General features: G+C 44.4%; 1 protein-coding gene across 3 annotated transcripts in view; it reads left to right on the top strand.

Annotated features, from left to right (window-relative positions):
* LOC139263058 (dedicator of cytokinesis protein 2-like) overlaps nt 1-18,572 on the top strand; it is a 770,661-nt gene that overhangs the window by 309,777 nt on the left and 442,312 nt on the right. For all 3 annotated transcript variants that reach the window (XR_011593033.1, XM_070878576.1, XM_070878575.1), the window contains exon 26: nt 1,294-1,439. Coding sequence is in view for 2 of the 3 variants with exons in the window: in XM_070878576.1 (XP_070734677.1) it covers nt 1,294-1,439 (146 nt within the window). In the remaining variant the exon portion in view is untranslated. The remainder of the gene's footprint in view (nt 1-1,293; nt 1,440-18,572) is intronic.

Below are 18,572 nucleotides of genomic sequence, written 5' to 3'. Positions count from 1 at the left end.
TCAGCCTGGCACTCCCGCTCCCTAGTGGTCCAGGTAGATGCCTTATCTACTTGCAGAGTCGGCAGCGTGGACCCTTCCCTTTAAGTGGCAGTGTTGCACGGCCCAGTGTGCAGCGCTGCTGAGGCGTTCGTCCATTTGCTTTCCGGGAAGGAAGTGGAGCACTTGATTTAGCGCTCCACTTCGTTTCCGGGGGCGGTAATTTGAATTTTGCAAGGGGGCGGGACTTCCGCGCCTGCTGCCAAGTCTCGCGCCTCCTGGACGTTACCACCCCCGATAATGAATTTCACCCCCTTTGTTATCCAGTTGGATTGATCTTGACTGTTGTGAAACAGCCTTTTTCCCAATATTTTTATAGCTAATTAAAGTATTCAAGTAAAATGAAAAAAAAAATACAATCTAGTTTAATGCCCTGATGATTTTTCTTCTGTGTTGCTCGCAGAAATGTTCTGGAGAATAATCTTCAATTTCTGGATGCTCCAGGACAATCCTGGAGGGTTGGGAACCCTACAGAATATATTTTTAAACTGCCCTCTGCTAATCAGCAGCAGAGAGCATTCTGTGTAGAACCAGGCCATGGGAGAGTATAAAGCTCCCCTTTGCTCTGTCCCAGCAATGTACCATGACCTGAATTTCAAAAACAATCTTCCCGACTGCACATTGATTCCTGCACCAGACAAATTGAGAGATTGCCAATAGTGGACAAATTTAACTTAAGGAGTTTTGTCCAATGCGTACAGCATTTAGACAATCCAGATGGATTCCATTTTGAAAAACTGGCAGAGAGGAGACTTTCAGTCATCAGTCCAACCTTGGAACCCCAGCAGCAGCAGCAGACCATTGTTTTCTTTCCTATGTTACTTTAGTTCAACAGAATACAAAGGGATGTCACTGTTACTTAAAAAAAGATTCATTCTCATGATGTGGGCGTGATTGGCAAGGCTGACATTTATTGCCCATCTTTAGCTGCCCTGAGAAGGTGATGGTGGGCTGACTTCTTGAACCACTGTGTAGCGGTTTGATACAACTAAGTTGCCACTTCAGAGGGCATGCAAGAGACAACCACTTTGGTGTGGGACTGAATTTTGGAGTCACATAATGGCCAGACTGGGTAAGGACAGCAGGTTTCATTCCCTAAAGGACACTAGTTGAGTTATTTACAGCAATCCGACAGCTTCATGGTCCCCTTTACTGATTGCAAATATTTATTTTTAGATGTGTGTTCTAATTCTTAAGCTGCCGGGTCATCCTGTACTTGACATTTCTCAGCAAGTAATCTCCTTGCCTCTTTTACAGAATGTCGCGATATACTGCTTCCCATGATGACCAATGAGCTGAAGGCACTGTTGGAGCAGAAAGATGAACAGCAGCAGAGCCAGGAGTTGAAGTACTGCATCGAGTTACTCAATAATATTCTGGAGGTCCTCAGTGAACCTAATGTGGTAGGTGATCCAAACAGCGGGTGCAGCTATTTCCTTCTTTTTCCCCGACGTTTAATAATTGACAGTGCATGCACTGTGTTAAAGGTGAAACTAGTTCTCTGAAATGATGGATAATATGAATTTAATAAAATGATTCTGGGTGAAGCATGTTTCATTTACACGTAGGTGGGTCTTCTCCTTCCCCAGTACTCTGACACAAGGGTCCATTTTAACTCAGGGCAGGAATTGGGTTGGTGGGGTGGTGGGGGGGAAGGGGGAGGGGAGGGGCTTAAAATAGTCAGCGAATCGTCTGTGTCACCGCCCCTCGCCCCTGGCCAATAACAGAACAGCATTTGATGAATAGAAACGAGTAACCAGAGATTAGAAAAAACTTCTTGATAGAAATGTCTGGAATATTCTGCTAGGCCAGACAGCACAGATGCATAATTCTTCGATTCCGAGGGACTGCCTATGATAATTTATGGAGTCAAACACACTAAGCTGAGAGTATTGAACTATCAAAGGAACAAGCATTAATGGGCCATAGGCTCTTTTCTTTCCTTGACATTTATTATATTCTAATTGGAACCAAACGTAGTGGATGTGTGGTTCTTGAAGTAATTAATCCTTGCTTCAAGGGTTCAGTTTTAGTCTCAGAAACTTCTTGTTGGACCATCAATAAGCAAACCGTGGATGGTGTCTGTTTAACTGTATGAGGCTGATTAATGTACTCAACAGGGGGCTTTAAACGTCTTTGCTGAAGGTCTTAATGACTTGATAGGGATATTCCTACCTTGCAACACGCACTATGTCGAAAGGGCAATTCAAGTCAAAACTTGAGGTGGGTCTATGGTTTTCTGTAGATTTTGCTGGATTGGGAATTTGCTTGCTGTTATTGATCTTTAATATCAGGTCGTGGAGCTAAATGTAAACGTGTTAACACAACTGTTACTAGAATCAATTTAAATATATTTTCCGTGCCGGAAGGACTCTTGGGGGGCTGAAATTGCCCCTTTCTACAAGGTCTCTGAACGCCTTAAAGCGGCGGCCACGGGTCGTTGCGGAATGGCCACCAAGTCATGGCAGACTGGCCGACGATTGTGGCATTGCCCTCTTGGGTTTTTGCGGCAGTGTGTATATCCGCCTTGCTCCCCCCAATTCCTCCCCGCTCCTGGAGATGCATCGTTAGCGACATCATCAGAGCGTGCACTGCCACAGACCCGCCCCGGAAGGTAAATTCACCTCAAATAATTTTCCGGCTGCCTGTCGGTGCCAACGACAGGTTTTTAGGTCAGTACACACTGCTTGCTCAAGACCGCCAGTGGCTTTTAAAGGCGTATTGCGTGTAGCAGCATTCTTGTCGGTGAGATTTTTTCGGACTTTTCCAAGCATTGTGAGTTTCCTTGTTGACAGCGGGATTGAGTGATAGTGGGCCAGGCTCTTCAATCTCTACAACAGAGAGCCATGATTTTGGAGGCTGAGTTTGCGGAGGAGAATTAAATGAGGTCAGTGCTGGCAGTGCAACGCCTCCTGTACATTGTGTGCGACAGGGAGGCACGCAGGAGAAGGTGTCGCTGATGGTGAGCAAGGGACGCACTACACATGGCTGAGGAACATGCAGTAGGCCATGGAGATGATGACAGAGCTGAAGCCAGAGAGGTGCCCCAGGAAGTACCTCAGGAAGGGCCTGCCGTCAGGAGGAGGTCAGGTATGCTGAACCCCTGCACAACATAGTGGGTCAGACGGACAGGGGGCTGCATGCAAAAAGCAGATGCTTGCCAGCAGCAGGCTGCATCCTCCTCAACACCTTCAGCTGGAATTGGCTGGGGCAATTCCATTGGCAGCAATGGTGGAGTGGCAGGTCTCGGATCAGGACTGCTGTGATCCTGAGAGGCCACATCAGGACATTGGTCCGATGACCCTGCGCCACACCCCCGGGGCAGCATCTCATCATCCCCATCAATCTGTGGGAGCACAGGCCGGTGGGGTGGCATGACCCTGGAAGGCCCCCAGTTGAAATTGGTGGACCCAGCTACGATGGCAGCAGTCAGATCTCGCATGGCATTCAGCTGAGACTGCATGAGAGCAGACACAGTCTCGATACCACCAGAGACAACAGCAGTAAGATGCTCTGTGGTTTGTTGCATGAGAGCATTCTGAGCTTCCAAGGCAGCGATCATCCTCTCCAAAGCAGCACTCAGACATTCGTCCCCTTGCGTCTGTGCTGTAATGGCAGCTGCCACATCGTCAATGAAACATGGCATCAAAGATGAATCTGCACGGTCACTCTGGGAGTCCACCATCTTCTGCACACTGGCAATGATGGGCTCCATGGTGTGCACAACGCTGTCCACAATGCGGCAGGAGAACTCCACCATGCTCCTGACCGCTTGCAACTGGCTCTCGGGCACCCTTGCCATTGGCCCCAGCATCTGCGAAAGCATGGCCTCCAACCTTCTTTCATAAGCCCCAACATCGATGGGCTCATCCGAGTCCTCTGCAACAGACCTCACATAAGAACTCGCCCCCCGGAGAGATGGCACCCGGATTGCCTTTGCCCTTGACCATGCTGCAGCCCGTTAGGCCCCGGTGTATCACCCAGTGCAGACCCCTCTGACCCGACAGCGTACTCCCAGTATCTGAGCTGGCGCGTGCGAGTGTAGGAAACAGTGACACGGTGCTGGCAGCAGTGTCTCCCTCTTCCTCACCCTCATCAGACATGCTGCCAATATCTGCACTCGGCTCAAGTGTGTCCTCCTGACTATGACTCCCACTCGCCTCAAGGATGTTCTCCTATTCTGGCTCGCAGTCACCTCAAGGGTGTCCTCTTGACTATGGCTCCCAGTCGGCTCAAGGGTGTCCACCTGAATATGGCTCACAGGCTCTCAAGAGTCTCAGTCTCGCTGTGGCTCACACTCGGGATCTCATCTGCAATCATAAACAGCACAAGGGGTCCCATCAGGCTGAGGTAGGACATTGTACCATGCAGCAAGCATCTTGCACACAATCATAATCAATTGCCTGGTAGGCGCTTGGACTTTCAGGGAGAGATGGCATTAAAGGAAGGCCTTCACTTACCAATGCTGCTCTCAGCGGGATCCACATGACAGAGAATGCAACACTGGGCCCACTAGCCGTTGCACCCTTTCTTCACTATCAGTCAGCTGCTGGATATCGGCCTCGTCCCCACCAGTCCTCTGTTGCTCCAAACGGTTGAGATATCTTGGCCTGCAAAGCAAAGAAGGGTTGCTAAGTAGCAGTGTCATGAGGCCTCGGCACTTAGTGCAAGTGTGGATCCATTACACACCGGTGTAACGTTGATATACATATATACATATATACATACATATGCCTCACCAATCAAATGGTGCTTCAGTGACTATATAGTGAAGATGGGAAATAAGAGGTGAAGGCGAGTCTCGCAGATGGAAGGTGAGGAATTGGGGAACATGTTGTTCAGCCTTTTGTGGCATTGGGTGGTGGTGCAGTCATGAATAGTGGTCCCTGACACCTCCACAGTGATCCCTCTCCACGCATTGACAAAGACTGGGTGAGTGGGTTTGCCTATGTCTTGATATAGAACGTGCCTCCTTCCCTCCATAGCTTGGATCAGGGTCTCACGTTCCACATCATAAAAGCAGCTGGCACTCCTTAGACCTCTATCATTAGCCATTCCTTCGTGAGCAACCGGGACAAACTCAGTGCTCAGGACCTAGCTGCAAACCTTGCCCTTTAAGAAGACCAGGGAGCAGCTGCCTCGTTAAGAGCAAATCGGCAACAGTTGAATTCTGCACCCACACTGCTGCAAACAGACCATTCCCACCACCAATACCGCTCCGCTTCTTTTTTTCAGCAAAAATGCTGAATTTCCCTCTAATGGCTGCCGTATTCATTGCGGCGGTAACGAACGGCAAAATGCGGTAGGTGCGCCTCGTTTCGGGTGGAGGGCAATTTTGGCCGCAATCTTTTTCCATATCATCTTTAGCTCATTAGTGATCTTTCCCCAGTGTTACTTTTCATAAGGAATCAGGTTGGTGTGGTAAGGTAATGGTTGCTTTTATTTAAGATTCTCTGATGGGATTGGATGCACTGCTGGATTTACACTCCACCCGATTTTACTTTCCATTGCAGTCAGTGGAAAGCCAAATTGGGTGGTGTTTAAAAACCATGGGGTTCCTGCCCGGCGAGTTAGGTTCAAATTCTCTCTGGATATAACATTCAAACAGAGGAGACTCTGGAGTGAAATTGATACAGGATGCTTACTTCCTCCAGGGACCCCTCTCGTCTTTAATAACCAATATGCGAGCACAATACATATCACTCAGATCTTGAGTTAACTATAAATCACAGCAGCGGGAGCTACTATACGATATTAAATAGTTGATGGCACCAAGCTTGGTCATAAGTATATAGCCAAAATGATAATGTTAAAAATGGATCTGGATAAACTAAGTGGACAGGTTAAGGATTTTAATGTGAATTGATGTAATGTACTGGAAGAGGAAACAAACAACTTTCATCCCATTAGTCTGGGCTGGATAGATTCTACGTACCAAAGATGAAAGGTCAGTGAGGTAACCCACTCAGTGGCTGCTTTTCCATTTTAAAATGTTCCTTTCTCAATTTGCTTCGGCTGGATGCATGGGTTTTAACCCCTCGAGCGCTGTGGAGCATTCTATCGTGTGCGGCCATCTCAATCAGCAGGATGGCTGGCGAAGTTGAAGTGAAAATCCTGCTCCCAATTGGAAAATGGACAGGGCTGAAGCAGCGAGGCTAAAGAATGATGGTTGATGAAAGCTTTTAAACTTTAATAAAATAAGAGAGTGTCAGAATATGTAACATAAAGCAAGTTAGTGAGAAACGGAGTTTAAAAAAAAAGAAAATGTTTCAAACAAAATAGGACAGAAAGTGAATAGGGAAGGAAAGAGATTTGGGCATCGCTGCGGCTGCTAACAGTTTTAAGTTATAGTGACAAAAAAGTTGATTTCTGCTTAAAAAAGACAGGGACCCTCCAGTGGCTCAGTTAGTCAAGCGGATGTGTGACTGCCCCAAGCACACCGGAATGTAGAAGGATTTCATCCCCGATCGATGCTTATCTCATGGTGGGGACAATGCAAATGGTCTCAGAGAGGGGGAAAATGAGCCACGGGTTTTCCCGGTCCTAATCACTCTCCTGCTGGATGTTGGGTTGGAGCAAATCATGTTCAGTTGTGAGATATCCCAAGGTCAAAAATGCCTACTGCTTAGGTTCCTGCACGAATAATGACCATTCGGGTACTTCTTATTCTTAGGCGGTCCCTCGTATCAAGGATGACTTGCTTCCACACCAAAAAAGGGATGAGTTACATAGAAACATAGAAAATAGGTGCAGGAGTAGGCCATTCAGCCCTTCGAGCCTGCACCACCATTCAATAAGATCATGGCTGATCAGTCACCTCAGTACCCCTTTCCTGCTTTCTCTCCATACCCCTTGATCCCTTTGGCCGTAAGGGTCACATCTAACTCCCTTTTGAATATATCAAGCGAACTGGCCTCAACAACACTCTGGGTAGAGAATTCCAGAGGTTAACAACTCTCTGAGTAAAGAAGTTTCTCCTCATCTTGGTCCTAAATGGCTTACCCCTTATCCTTAGACTGTGACCCCTTGTTCTGGACTTCCCCAACATCAGGAACATTCATCCTGCATCTAACCTGACCAGTCCCTTCAGAATTATGAGATCCCCTCTCATTCTTCTAAACTCCAGTGAACACAGGCCCAGTCGATTCAGTCTCTCCTCATATGTCAGTCCTGCCATCCCGGGAATCAATCTGCTGAACCTTCACTGCACTCCCTCAATAACGAGAATGTCCTTCCTCAGATTAGGAGACCAAAACTGAACACAATATTCCAGGTGAGGCCTCACCAAGGCCCTGTACAACTGCATTAAGACCTCCCTGCTCCTATACTCAAATCCCCTAGCTATGAAGGCCAACATGCCATTTGCGTTCTTCACTGCCTGCTGTACCTGCATGCCTACTTTCAATGACTGAGGTACCATGACACCCAGGTTTTGTTGCGCCTCCCCTTTTCCTAATCTGCCACCATTCAGATAATATTCTGCCTTCATGTTTTTGCCACCAAAGTGGATAACCTCACATTTATCCACATTATACTGCATCTGCCATGCATTTGCCCACTCACCTAACCTGTCCAAGTCACCCTGCAGCCTCTTAGCATCCTCCTCACAGCTCACACCGCCACCAGCTTAGTGTCATCTGCAAACTTGGAGATATTACACTCAATTCCTTTATCTAAATCATTGATGTATATTGTAAATAGCTGGGGTCCCAGCACTGAGCCCTGCAGCACCCCATTAGTCACTGCCTGCCATTCTGAGAAAGACCCGTTTATCCTTACTCTCTGCCTCCTGTCTGCCAACCAGTTCTCTATCCATGTCAATACATTACCCCTAATACCATGTGCTTTACTTTTGCACACTAATGTCTTGTGTGGGACCTTGTCAAAAGCCTTCTAAAAGTCAAAATACACCACATTCATTGGTTCTCCCTTGTCTACTCTACTAGTTACATCCTCAAAACATTCTAGAAGATTTGTCGAGCATGATTTCTCTTTCATAAATCCATGCTGACTTGGACCGATCCTGTCACTGTTTTCCAAATGCGCTGCTATTTCATCTTTAATAATTGATTCCAATATTTTCCCCACTACTGATGTCAGGCTAACCAGTCTATAATTACCCGTTTTCTCTCCCTCATTTTTTAAAAAGTGGTGTTACATTAGCTACCCTCCAGTCCATAGGAACTGATCCAGAGTCGATAGACTGTTGGAAAATGATCACCAATGTATCCACTATTTCTAGGGCGACTTCCTTAAGTACTCTGGGATGCAGACTATCAGGCCCTGAGGATTTATCGTCCTTCAAACCCATCAATTTCCCTAACACAATTTCCTGACTAATAAGGATTTCCTTCAGTTCCTCTTTCTCGCTAGACCCTCGGTCCCCTAGTATTTCCAGAAGGTTAAATGTGTCTTCCTTCCTGAAGACAGAACCAAAGTATTTGTGCAATTGGTCTGCCATTTCTTTGTTCCCCATTATAAATTCACCTGATTCTGACTGCAAAGGATCTATGTTTGTCTTCACTAATCTTTTTCTCTTCACATATCTATAGAAGATTTTGCAGTCAGTTTTTATGTTTCCAGCAAGCTTTCTCTATTTTCCCCTCCTAATTAAACCCTTTGTCCTCCTCTGCTGAATTCTAAATTTCTCCCAGTCCTCAGGTTTGCTGCTTTTTCTGGCCAATTTATATGCCCCTTCCTTGGATTTAACACGTTCCCTAATTTCCCTTGTTAGCCACGGTTGAGCCACCTTCCCCATTTTGTTTTTACTCCAGACAGAGATGTACAATTGTTGAAGTTCATTCATGTGATCTTTAAATGTTTGCCATTGCCTATACACCGTCAACCCTTTAAGTATCATTCGCCAGTGTATTCTAGCCAATTCATGTCTTATACCATCGAAGTTACCTTTCCTTAAGTTCAGGATCCTAGTCTCTGAATTAACTGTGTCACTCTCCATCTTAATAAAGAATTCTACCATATTATGGTCACTCTTGACCAAGGGGCCTCGCACAACAAGATTGCTAATTAATTCTTTCTCATTGCACATCACCGGTTCACGGGTGTTTCAATGAAGGACCCGATATTCCAGGTCCAAAACAGCATATTGAAGGTTGGAAGATACCTGTGCGTGGATCTTTTTAACGTGTGGTGGCTGTTGCACAGCAGCTACCACATAGGCTTAACAGAGCTAGGTCTTGGTCCAGTGGCAAGGATTAACCAAGATGACTGGAGACCAGCTCTGCTGCACAACCCTAGCAGGGACACACATCGCAGAGTGGGCTGGCCCGTGCTGCCCCTAGACCTTCGCCTCTTCTGGGCTCCGATTATGTCGCTCTACAATCTCGCGCTGCTCCTTTGCCCCGACCTCGCCACTCCTGCTCTATCTGCTATTGCTCCAATCAGTTCCTGGATTATGGTGATGTCCAATCCAGTCGCCGTCTTCATAGCCAATCACCCTCCCGGACCGGCCCGTGCTGTACCTTGCAGTGGCATGCTCCTTTTATGGCCCCAACCTGCCGCAGATGTTCCTTGCAGGTTGAGGCCTTGCTGTTAGCTGGGCCACTGCATCTCCGCTCCTTTTATGCATTCTAGACTTGCCGTCATTCCCAGATCTGTCCCTATAGCAACAGTCAACATGTATAGGTGTCAGCTGTGGTTCAGTGGTGGCCCTCTTATCTTGGAGTAAGAAGGTTGTGGGTTCAAGCCCCGCTCCTGAGACTTGAGCACGTAATCTAGCCTGACACTCCAGTGCAGTACTGAGGGGATGCTGTACTGTCAGAGATACTGTCTTTTAGTTGAGATCTTAAACTGAGGCCCCATCTGCCTTCTCAGGTATAAAAGATCCCATGGCACTAATTGAAGGAGAGCAGGGGAAATCTCCCCAGTGTCCTGACCAACATTTATCTCTCAACCAACATCATTAAAACAGGTTATCCGATGATTATCATACAGTTGTTTGTGAGACCTTGCTGTGTGCAAATTGTCTGCTGTATTTTCCAAAATTACAATGGTGACTACACTTCAAAAGTACTTCATTGGCTGTGATGTGCTTTGGGACGTCCTGAGGTTGTGAAAGGTGCTGTGGAATTCTTTATTTTTCTTTAAAACTCAGACAGTTTACATTCACTGTTTAAATAAAACTGCTGTTGAAATTATCGGTGAAAAACCATCAGACTGCAAACTCAGATCAGGCAGCACAATTTGTGTACGAATGTTTTAATGCCCCAAAAATCGTAAGGATTTTAGTACCAAATGAATCAGTTAACGTTGCCTACCCAATTTCCTAATAACCTCAGTGTTAATTTGTTTAAAAATCAACAGGTTTTATTTACTCAGCTTCCAGCCCAGTTCCACTTCACTAATTTACCCTGAGAGTTCCGACTTTCATATTGTTTGCTTAACACCATAGAGTGGCCTTTTTCTGATTGCTTAGGTTGAAAGCACAGGTACCTGTTACTGGGCTGAGAATAGTGCACTGTTACAGGAAGATTGGGGGTACAGAGAAATTGAGAGGCTTGGAAATGCACGAGAACGAGGAAGCAATTTCTGCTTCACCTCTATTGGTATAATGAACCGTCGCTAACTTGGACATCTTTTCTCCTGGCGGAAACAAAGAATCTTGTTAATTTCCTCCCTTCCCCACCTATCTCGAAGATGCTGACTCTTGCTACCAAGTGGCCTAGCAAGCCACTCAGTTGTATCACAAAGAAGGCCCACCCTCATCTTCTCAAGTCACGTCCAGAAAGTGACGAACCGGTTTTAACCTAACCCTCCAGTGGGAACGTGGTGTGTTCGGTTCGCTTGTCCATTTTACACCCCAACTGAAGTCAAAGGACTATTCAGTCATGAGTCTTGACAACAGTCCACCAGTCACAGTCAGAAGTAGAGCTCAGGTGCAATGAGGCTCAGGCTACAGTCAGAATAATCAAACATACCATTGGTATCTTGAAGTGTCTCATGTACTTGGGACACTCACTCACGGAACTGAATCCCACAACTCTATGTGTGAAGGAGATTCTCATGCCCTCTGCTCTAAATCTCTTACATTTAATCCTGTATGTATTGCCCCTTTTCCATTTTTTCCTCACACTAGACAGAATCCTAGCGAATCTTTCTTATACTCTCTCAAAACCATCAATATCTTTCCGCTAGTACGGAGCTCAATACAACACACAGTAATCTAACGGAGGTCTTAGTAAGATTTTATATAGGCTTATTATTGACTCTTGCCTTATATATTCTACACCTATTCTGATAAAATGTAGAAATTCCATTAACTTTTTTATGGCGATATCAACCTTTAATATCCTGTCAAATGGGACCTCAAATTCCTTTGCTCTTCCACAGCGTCGGGCCTACCTCCATTCAGAGTATAATTACTGCTGCAGGTCTTTATAACTTCTTGAAAATCTAATAACTGTTACAAACACTGAATTGCTTAAAAATGACCAGTACTGTTGTATACATCATAGCTGGGCCCTGGGGAGACATAAGAACATAAGAAACAGGAGCAGGAGTAGGCCATTCAACTCTTCGAGCCTGCTCTGCCAATTCAATAAGATCAATGCTGGTTTTCTACCTCAACTCCAATTTCCCCATATTCCTTGATTCCCTTAGTATACAAAAATCTATTGATCTCAATCTTGAATACACTCAATGCCTGAATATCCATAGCCCTCTGGGGGTTGAGAATGCCTAAGATTCACAACCCTTTCTATCTATTGGGCAATGATGACATATCATACGCCTACAGAAATAGGGACTTTGATTTCAAGATAAGGGCAGTTAATTGACAATTCAGGGAGAATTTATTTGGCAAAAAGGTGACCCAACATATTGAACAAACTGCCAATGTGGGTGGAAGGGAAACCATGACATTTTCAATGAGGGCATAGGAAAGATTCAGCCATCTGAAAGGATTCTTAGTTATTACGATTTATATATGAGATAAGAGATATCTGGCAGGAAAGAAAAGGAATATTGGATGGGCAGGTTAGATGGACATTGTTTTCTGCTCAAAATTAATGACTATGCTATTATGTAGGAGACATTTTTACATAATATATTGAGGGCAGTTAGCCCATGAGGAAATCGTAAGGGTGGAGACAAATCAGGAAGACCATTCATCACCTTCCACCACTTCATCAGAGAATTAAGGTGGTCAGCATGTTACTGCTCAGAAAAGTTAATACTGGGAGGTTGTCAAGTCCCCATAAAAGCTGAATATTACATTAACTTTCAGCTTTGGCTCATTTGGTAGCACTCAGGGTCAAAAGATTATCAATTCAAGCCCCAAACCAGAGACTTGAGCACATAATCCAGGCTGACCCTTCAGTGCAGTACTGTGGAGCGCTACACTGTCAGAAGTGTCGTCTTTTGGTTGAGATGTTAAACCGAGACCCCGTCTGCTCCCTCAGGTAGATGTAAAAGATCCCACAGCACTATTCGAAGAAGAGCAGGATAGTTCTCTCCGGTACCTTTGCCAATATTTATCTCTCAATCAACATCTAAAAACAGGTTATCTCTGTTTATGTGACCTTACTATGCATAACTTGTCTGCTGCATTTCCTTCATTACAACAGTGACTACACTTTAAAAGTTCTTCATTGGCTGTGGGACATCTTGAAGTTATGAAAAGTACTAAATAAATGCCAGTTCTTTCTTCATAACTATAGCCCTGTTACATTGCAGGTATCGGCTTGAGACTGGTGAGTAATGTGAACAGTCATACAGCTGCCTTTACATCGCTCTTTGGGTAAAATGGACATCCTGGCATGTATGCTAATATGAAGCTGCAGAGAATTGCTCATTCGTGTTAAAACTTTGCTAACTCTTAATTGTTAGTGTCATGTATGTAACCATCATGCAACGGTAATCTTCATGTAACTGTAACCTTCATACAACTCCTGTACACTGTACTTATACCCTAGAAATGCACACCCTGACCACAGTGGGTGAACTTGTGGGAGACACTCCTCACCTGGGTTTCCAGGTATAAAAGGGGAGGTCCCACCCAGGGTCAGCACTCCTTAATCCTGGGAATAAAGGTTAAGATCACATAGTGACTGTGTCTGCAGTACATGCCTCGTGTGAGTCTGTAGTACGGTGCAGGGACACCACAGTTAGCAAAAGGCAATAGAGCTCCTTGCTCATAATGATAAGTTTAAAACATTCACAGGTAGCTCATTTATGGTCATGTTGCTAGACATATAATCCAGAGGCCTGGAATGATAATCCGGAGAACACGAGTTTAAATCCCAATATGGCAGTTTGAGAATTTTGAATTCAGACTTTTTTTTAAACTTGGAAATAAAATGCTGCTATCAGTAAAAGTGGCTGTAAAGCTGTCAGATTGTTGTACAAACCCAACTGGTTCATTAATGTCCTTTAGGGAAGAAAGCCTGCTGTCTTTATCCGATCTGGCCTAAATGTGACTCCAGACCCACAGCAATGTGGGTGACTCTTAACTGCTCTCCAAAGTAGCCGAGCAAGCTCCTTCATTGTATCCAAGGAAACTAAGGATTGGCAATAAATGCTGACCTTGCCAGCGACATTCACGTCTCAACAGTGATTACAAATGAATAGGGAACTGGGTAGGAGGTAGGAGACAGAGTGTAGGCATAATGGATATGTACTCAACTTGGCAGGATGCCCCAGGGATCTGTACTGGTGCTTCAGCTTTGCATTATATTTATCAATGACAGATGAAGGAATAGAGAGGCGTATATCCAAGTTTGCTGACAACACAAAGTTTATAGTACAGTAAGTAGTGTATATGGAAGCAGAACTTTGTAAAGGAACATTGATAAATTAATTGAGTGGCCAAAACTGTGGCAGATGGAGTTCCACGTGGAGAAGTGCAAAGTCATCTACTTTGGAAAGATAGATCAGAGTACTTTCAAAATGATAAGAAGCTAGGAACTGTGATGGAGCAGAGATTTAGGGGACATTGTACAAAAATCACAGGTACAAAAATAATTAAAAATGCTAATAGTATGTTGACCTTTATCTCAAAGGGGTTGGGATATAAAGGGATGGAAGTTATTCTACAGCTGTACAGAGCTCTGGTTAGACTGTACTGGAGTACTACGTTTGGTTGATCTCTGGAAGTATATAGTGGCCTTGGAGGATGGCAGTGCAGATTCACCAGAGTGATACCTGGGCTAAGAGTTAAATTATGAGGGCTGGTTGAATAGACTAGCCTTGTATTGCTTTGAGTATAGAAGATTAAGGAGTGATCTAATTGAAGTGTTTAAGATGATTACAGGATTTGATAGGGTAGATAGAGATAAACTAATTCCTCTGGTGGGGAAGTCCAGAACAAGGGGGCATAACTTTAAAATTAGAGCTAGGCTGTTCGGGGTGATGTCAGGAAGCTCTTCTTCACACAAATGATAATGGAAATGTAGAACATTAACCCCCCAAAATTTGCTGAGGCTAGTTCAATTGAAAATTTAAAAAATGTAATCCGATCAGCCATAATCTAATAGAATGGCTGAAGAGGCTGGAAAGGCTGAGTGGTCTACTCCTGTTCCTAATGTTCCTAAAACCAAATTGCAGCCAATGTGAAATAAGGGATATGAGATTAACTACCTGTCCACTCTGTGACACAGACTGGGCCGCAGAGTGGGCAGATAGGTGGCAGATGCAGTTCAATCTGAATTAACACAATCTAATATAAAGAAAATGAGTGAGTGTAAGTATACGCTACGTGGTTGTAGGATTTCTTCCTCTGGGGTTCGAACATCAAGACTTATAAGAACATTGATATTTTCCAATACAATGGACTTTTATTAAAAAGATTAAAAAGACTAAGTTCCGAGTTCAACACTACCACATACAGATTTAAAATCAATAACCGAAACCACAAATCTCTAGCTTACTGATTTAGATTCATGTACCCCAATTCTCCCAGTTGCTTACAATTTAAACAACCTTCAACTTCGCAATGTCTATGTTCCTACATTAATTGGATCGGCACAATTCTCACGCAATGTATATATCCAACTGTTTACAGTTATCTTATTCCCCAGTTATGTACAATTACTCCTATGTTAACTGGTTATGCCTCTTAACAGTAACTATGCTAAAACTGTTCAGTATAATTCAATGGATGATCAGTCCATCTGAATATATATGTTACTCGTGTTCCCTTCCACGTGTTCGATGGCTGTCTTCCAACACTTCCTTCTGGTGTTCCATTCCAAGCTCTAGAGAAAGAAGATTCCTTTGTTTGAAGTTTTTATACTTCCGTCTCCTCCCAGCATCTGATGTCCAGTTCTGATTGGTCAAAGATAACGACCATTTCGCTGATTGACCAACTCGAATATCCTTCAACATGCCTCTTCCTGTTTGATGCATTTTCCTGTTTGAATTCAAATTTCACTCAGCCCGTTTGAATTCCAACTTGTAGTAGCCCATCCCCCGAGGCCACTTTCTTCAGCCAGGCTACAGATGAGTTTTCTTCCCACACAAGCCTTCAGTAGCCTTGAGGTAAGAGTCTTAATAGAATGAAGGATCAGAGAAGTCTATTCGTGCAGACCTTTAAAGATGGAAAAGGCCACACTAAAGCGAATGGAAGTCTGTTTTTATCAGCGAGAAAGTGATTGTATATACTATATGTACAAAGTCATGGATTAAGCCACTGTAGTAGTGCTGTGTGCAATTCTTGGATCCCCATTATAGAAAGGATAGAACCATGGAGAGAATACAGCTAAGAATCATGAGAAACATACTGACAGACAGCCAGACTTGCATTTCTATAGCACCTTTCATGACCGCCGGACATCTCAAAGCACTTTACAGCCAATGAAGTACTTTTGGAGTGTAGTCACTGTTGTAATGAGGGAAGCACGACAGCCAATTTGCACATTAGCAAACTCCCACAAACAGCAATGTGATAATGACCAGATAATCTGTTTAATAATGTTGACTGAGGGACAAATATTGGCCCGGACACCAGGGATAACTCTCTTGCTCTACTTGGAAACAGTGCCATGGGATCTTTTACGTCTACCCGACAGAGCAGACGCGGCCTCGGTTTAACGTCTCATACTGGGTATAATATGAAGAAAGACTTCAAAATGAGCTTTGTCAGTGGAACGAAGAAAGTTATTGAGGCATCTATTAGAGGTCTTTAAGATGATCGAGTGAATAGTAAAATATTCTTTCCTTTGATTAGAGAGTCTGTAACAAGGACACTATATGGACTCAGAATTAGCACAAGAGCAAGTTAGAAAGAATCAATTTTCCCCAGTGATTTGCGCCGTTTTTTTGGCACGCACCATTTGTTTTGGCCTAAATTTTAAAAAATCAAAGTTTCCCCAATCTTTGTGCGCCAGCGTAATTCAGTTAGTTATAATTTTTTGGGGTAATTTTTTTTTTGCGTCTGCACCAGTTTTTCACAATTATGCAAGTTTGGCCAATTTAAATTGTTCCTAGGTCGGCTTATGTGACCACTCCTGAAAAACCTTCTGGGCACTTAAGGAAAACCAGCGCGCATTAAACAATTGGCGCAGAAAGATGCCATTGTTTTTATGCGAAGTTTTGGAGGGAGTCAAGAACACATAAATATGCATAATCAAGCTTACATTTTTAAAACTTAAAACACAGGAAATGGAAGTTTAATGGAATTCTTTAAGATTTCATTTTTTAAAAACTGATACGCTACCACCAAACGTAGAGCACGTAGGGTGATGGCAGGAGGCCTTACCCACATCGGTTTTATTAGGACAGGCATTCGTACCTGCACCTGAGTGATGCAGACTGTATCAGAAGGCTGTGTTTCCGCAAAGAAATTGCAACTGGGATCTGTGAGTTAGTAAAAGTAGGCCTGCAACCTAGAAGCATCAGAAGGACTGCTTTGTCAGTTGAAGTGAAGGTTACAGCTGCACTTTCATTCTGTGGATTGTTCCAGGCCACAACTGGGGACGCGTGCTCCATTTCTCAACATGCAACACATATCTGCTTTCGGCAAGTGACTGCTGCACTATATGCCCAGAGGAATGACTACATAAAGTTCCCCATGACCACCCAGGCAATGCGTGAAAGGGCTGTGGGCTTCTCAAGGACTGCAGGCTTCCCAAAATTACAAGGCTTCTTTGAATGTACCCACATCGCCTTGCGAGCATCTTTGGAGGATTCTGAGATGTACAGGAACAGAAAAGGCTTCCACTCCATTAATGTGTAGCTCGTGTGTGACGACATGCATCGCATCATGTCAGTTGATGCAAGATACCCTGGGAGCACCCATGATGCATTCATCATATGCGAAAGCGCTATATCTGTCATGTTTCAGCAGCAGCGAGAAGGGCAAGTTGGCTACTGGGAGACAAAAGTTATGGCCTTGCCACCTGGCTCATGACGCCCCTACGCGTAACTGGGACAGATGCTGACCGAGAATACAACATGTCGCATATTGCAACGCGCAGCATAATAGAGAGGACAATTGGCATCTTGAAGCAGCATTTCCGATACTTGGACCATTCCAGAGGCTACTTGCAATACTGCCCTGAGATTGTTGGTCAGTTCAGTTGTGTGCTGCATGCTGCATAAATTAGCCATCATGAGGCAGCAGCAGCTGGTAGTAGAAGAGCCACCTGGCTGATGATGATAAGGAAGTTGCGATGATGAGGAAGAGGAGGAGGACGAGGATGAGGAAACCATGTAACTACCTGAGCCCGGAGCATGACGGCGGAGGAGGGCGGGCCGTCGTGCCCCTTTAATGATTGCTCGAGCCTTGTGCCAGCGGCTCATCCGTGAACGCTTTGCTGCTGAAGGCTCAGCGACAACTATTCCACATGGACCACGTTTACTGTTTGGACTTGTTCTGTAATGTGTTGTGTTAATGGAACGAATGATGGAAATGATTCTTGTTTACTTCAAAAAGTTGTGTTATTAATGGAACAAATAATGGAAATGATTCAGTTATAATTTAAAATATATTTTATTCAAAGTTTAACAAACATTTGTTTGCACTTAACTTTAATAAAAGTATTCTTGTATCAAACTTTAAAGTTTTCAGTTAAGATCACTTAAAAAATTTAAGATCACTTACTAACTTTTAAACTTGCAAATTTACATAACTTACAAAACACTTTTAATTTGAGAACAGTTACAACAGTAATAACTATAATAATAACAGCAGCAGCAAAGAAAGGCTGCACCCTTCTCTCCTACACCTTATTCTAAGATTGCCCACAGCTCCTGGTCTTGGTGACTCCACCCCTGTCCGCAGACAGTGGCGTAGTGTTTCTTGGGTTGATACCAAGCTTATTCTTTCAATCATCTTGGGTAATGCGCACTTCTTGATGGGGGCGGTGGGCGGGGGGGGGGGCACTAATGTGGAGGGCCTGGCTTGGGGCTTTTCAGAGTCTGGTCTGGGGATTGGCGTGGGAGTGGCAGTTGATTCTGTCAATGGGCGCAGGGTCTGGGCGTGTTCCATTACTGCAGCAGCTAACCCCTCCTTCATGTTCACTGACAGTGTTTCAACTACCTGCCTCATGTTCGCCGACAGTGTATCAGCTACCTGTGAC

The sequence above is a fragment of the Pristiophorus japonicus genome, chromosome 4, assembly GCF_044704955.1.
Source record: "Pristiophorus japonicus isolate sPriJap1 chromosome 4, sPriJap1.hap1, whole genome shotgun sequence".
NCBI classification, from domain to species: domain Eukaryota; kingdom Metazoa; phylum Chordata; class Chondrichthyes; family Pristiophoridae; genus Pristiophorus; species Pristiophorus japonicus.
This window is presented reverse-complemented; position numbering and strand designations above follow the sequence as displayed.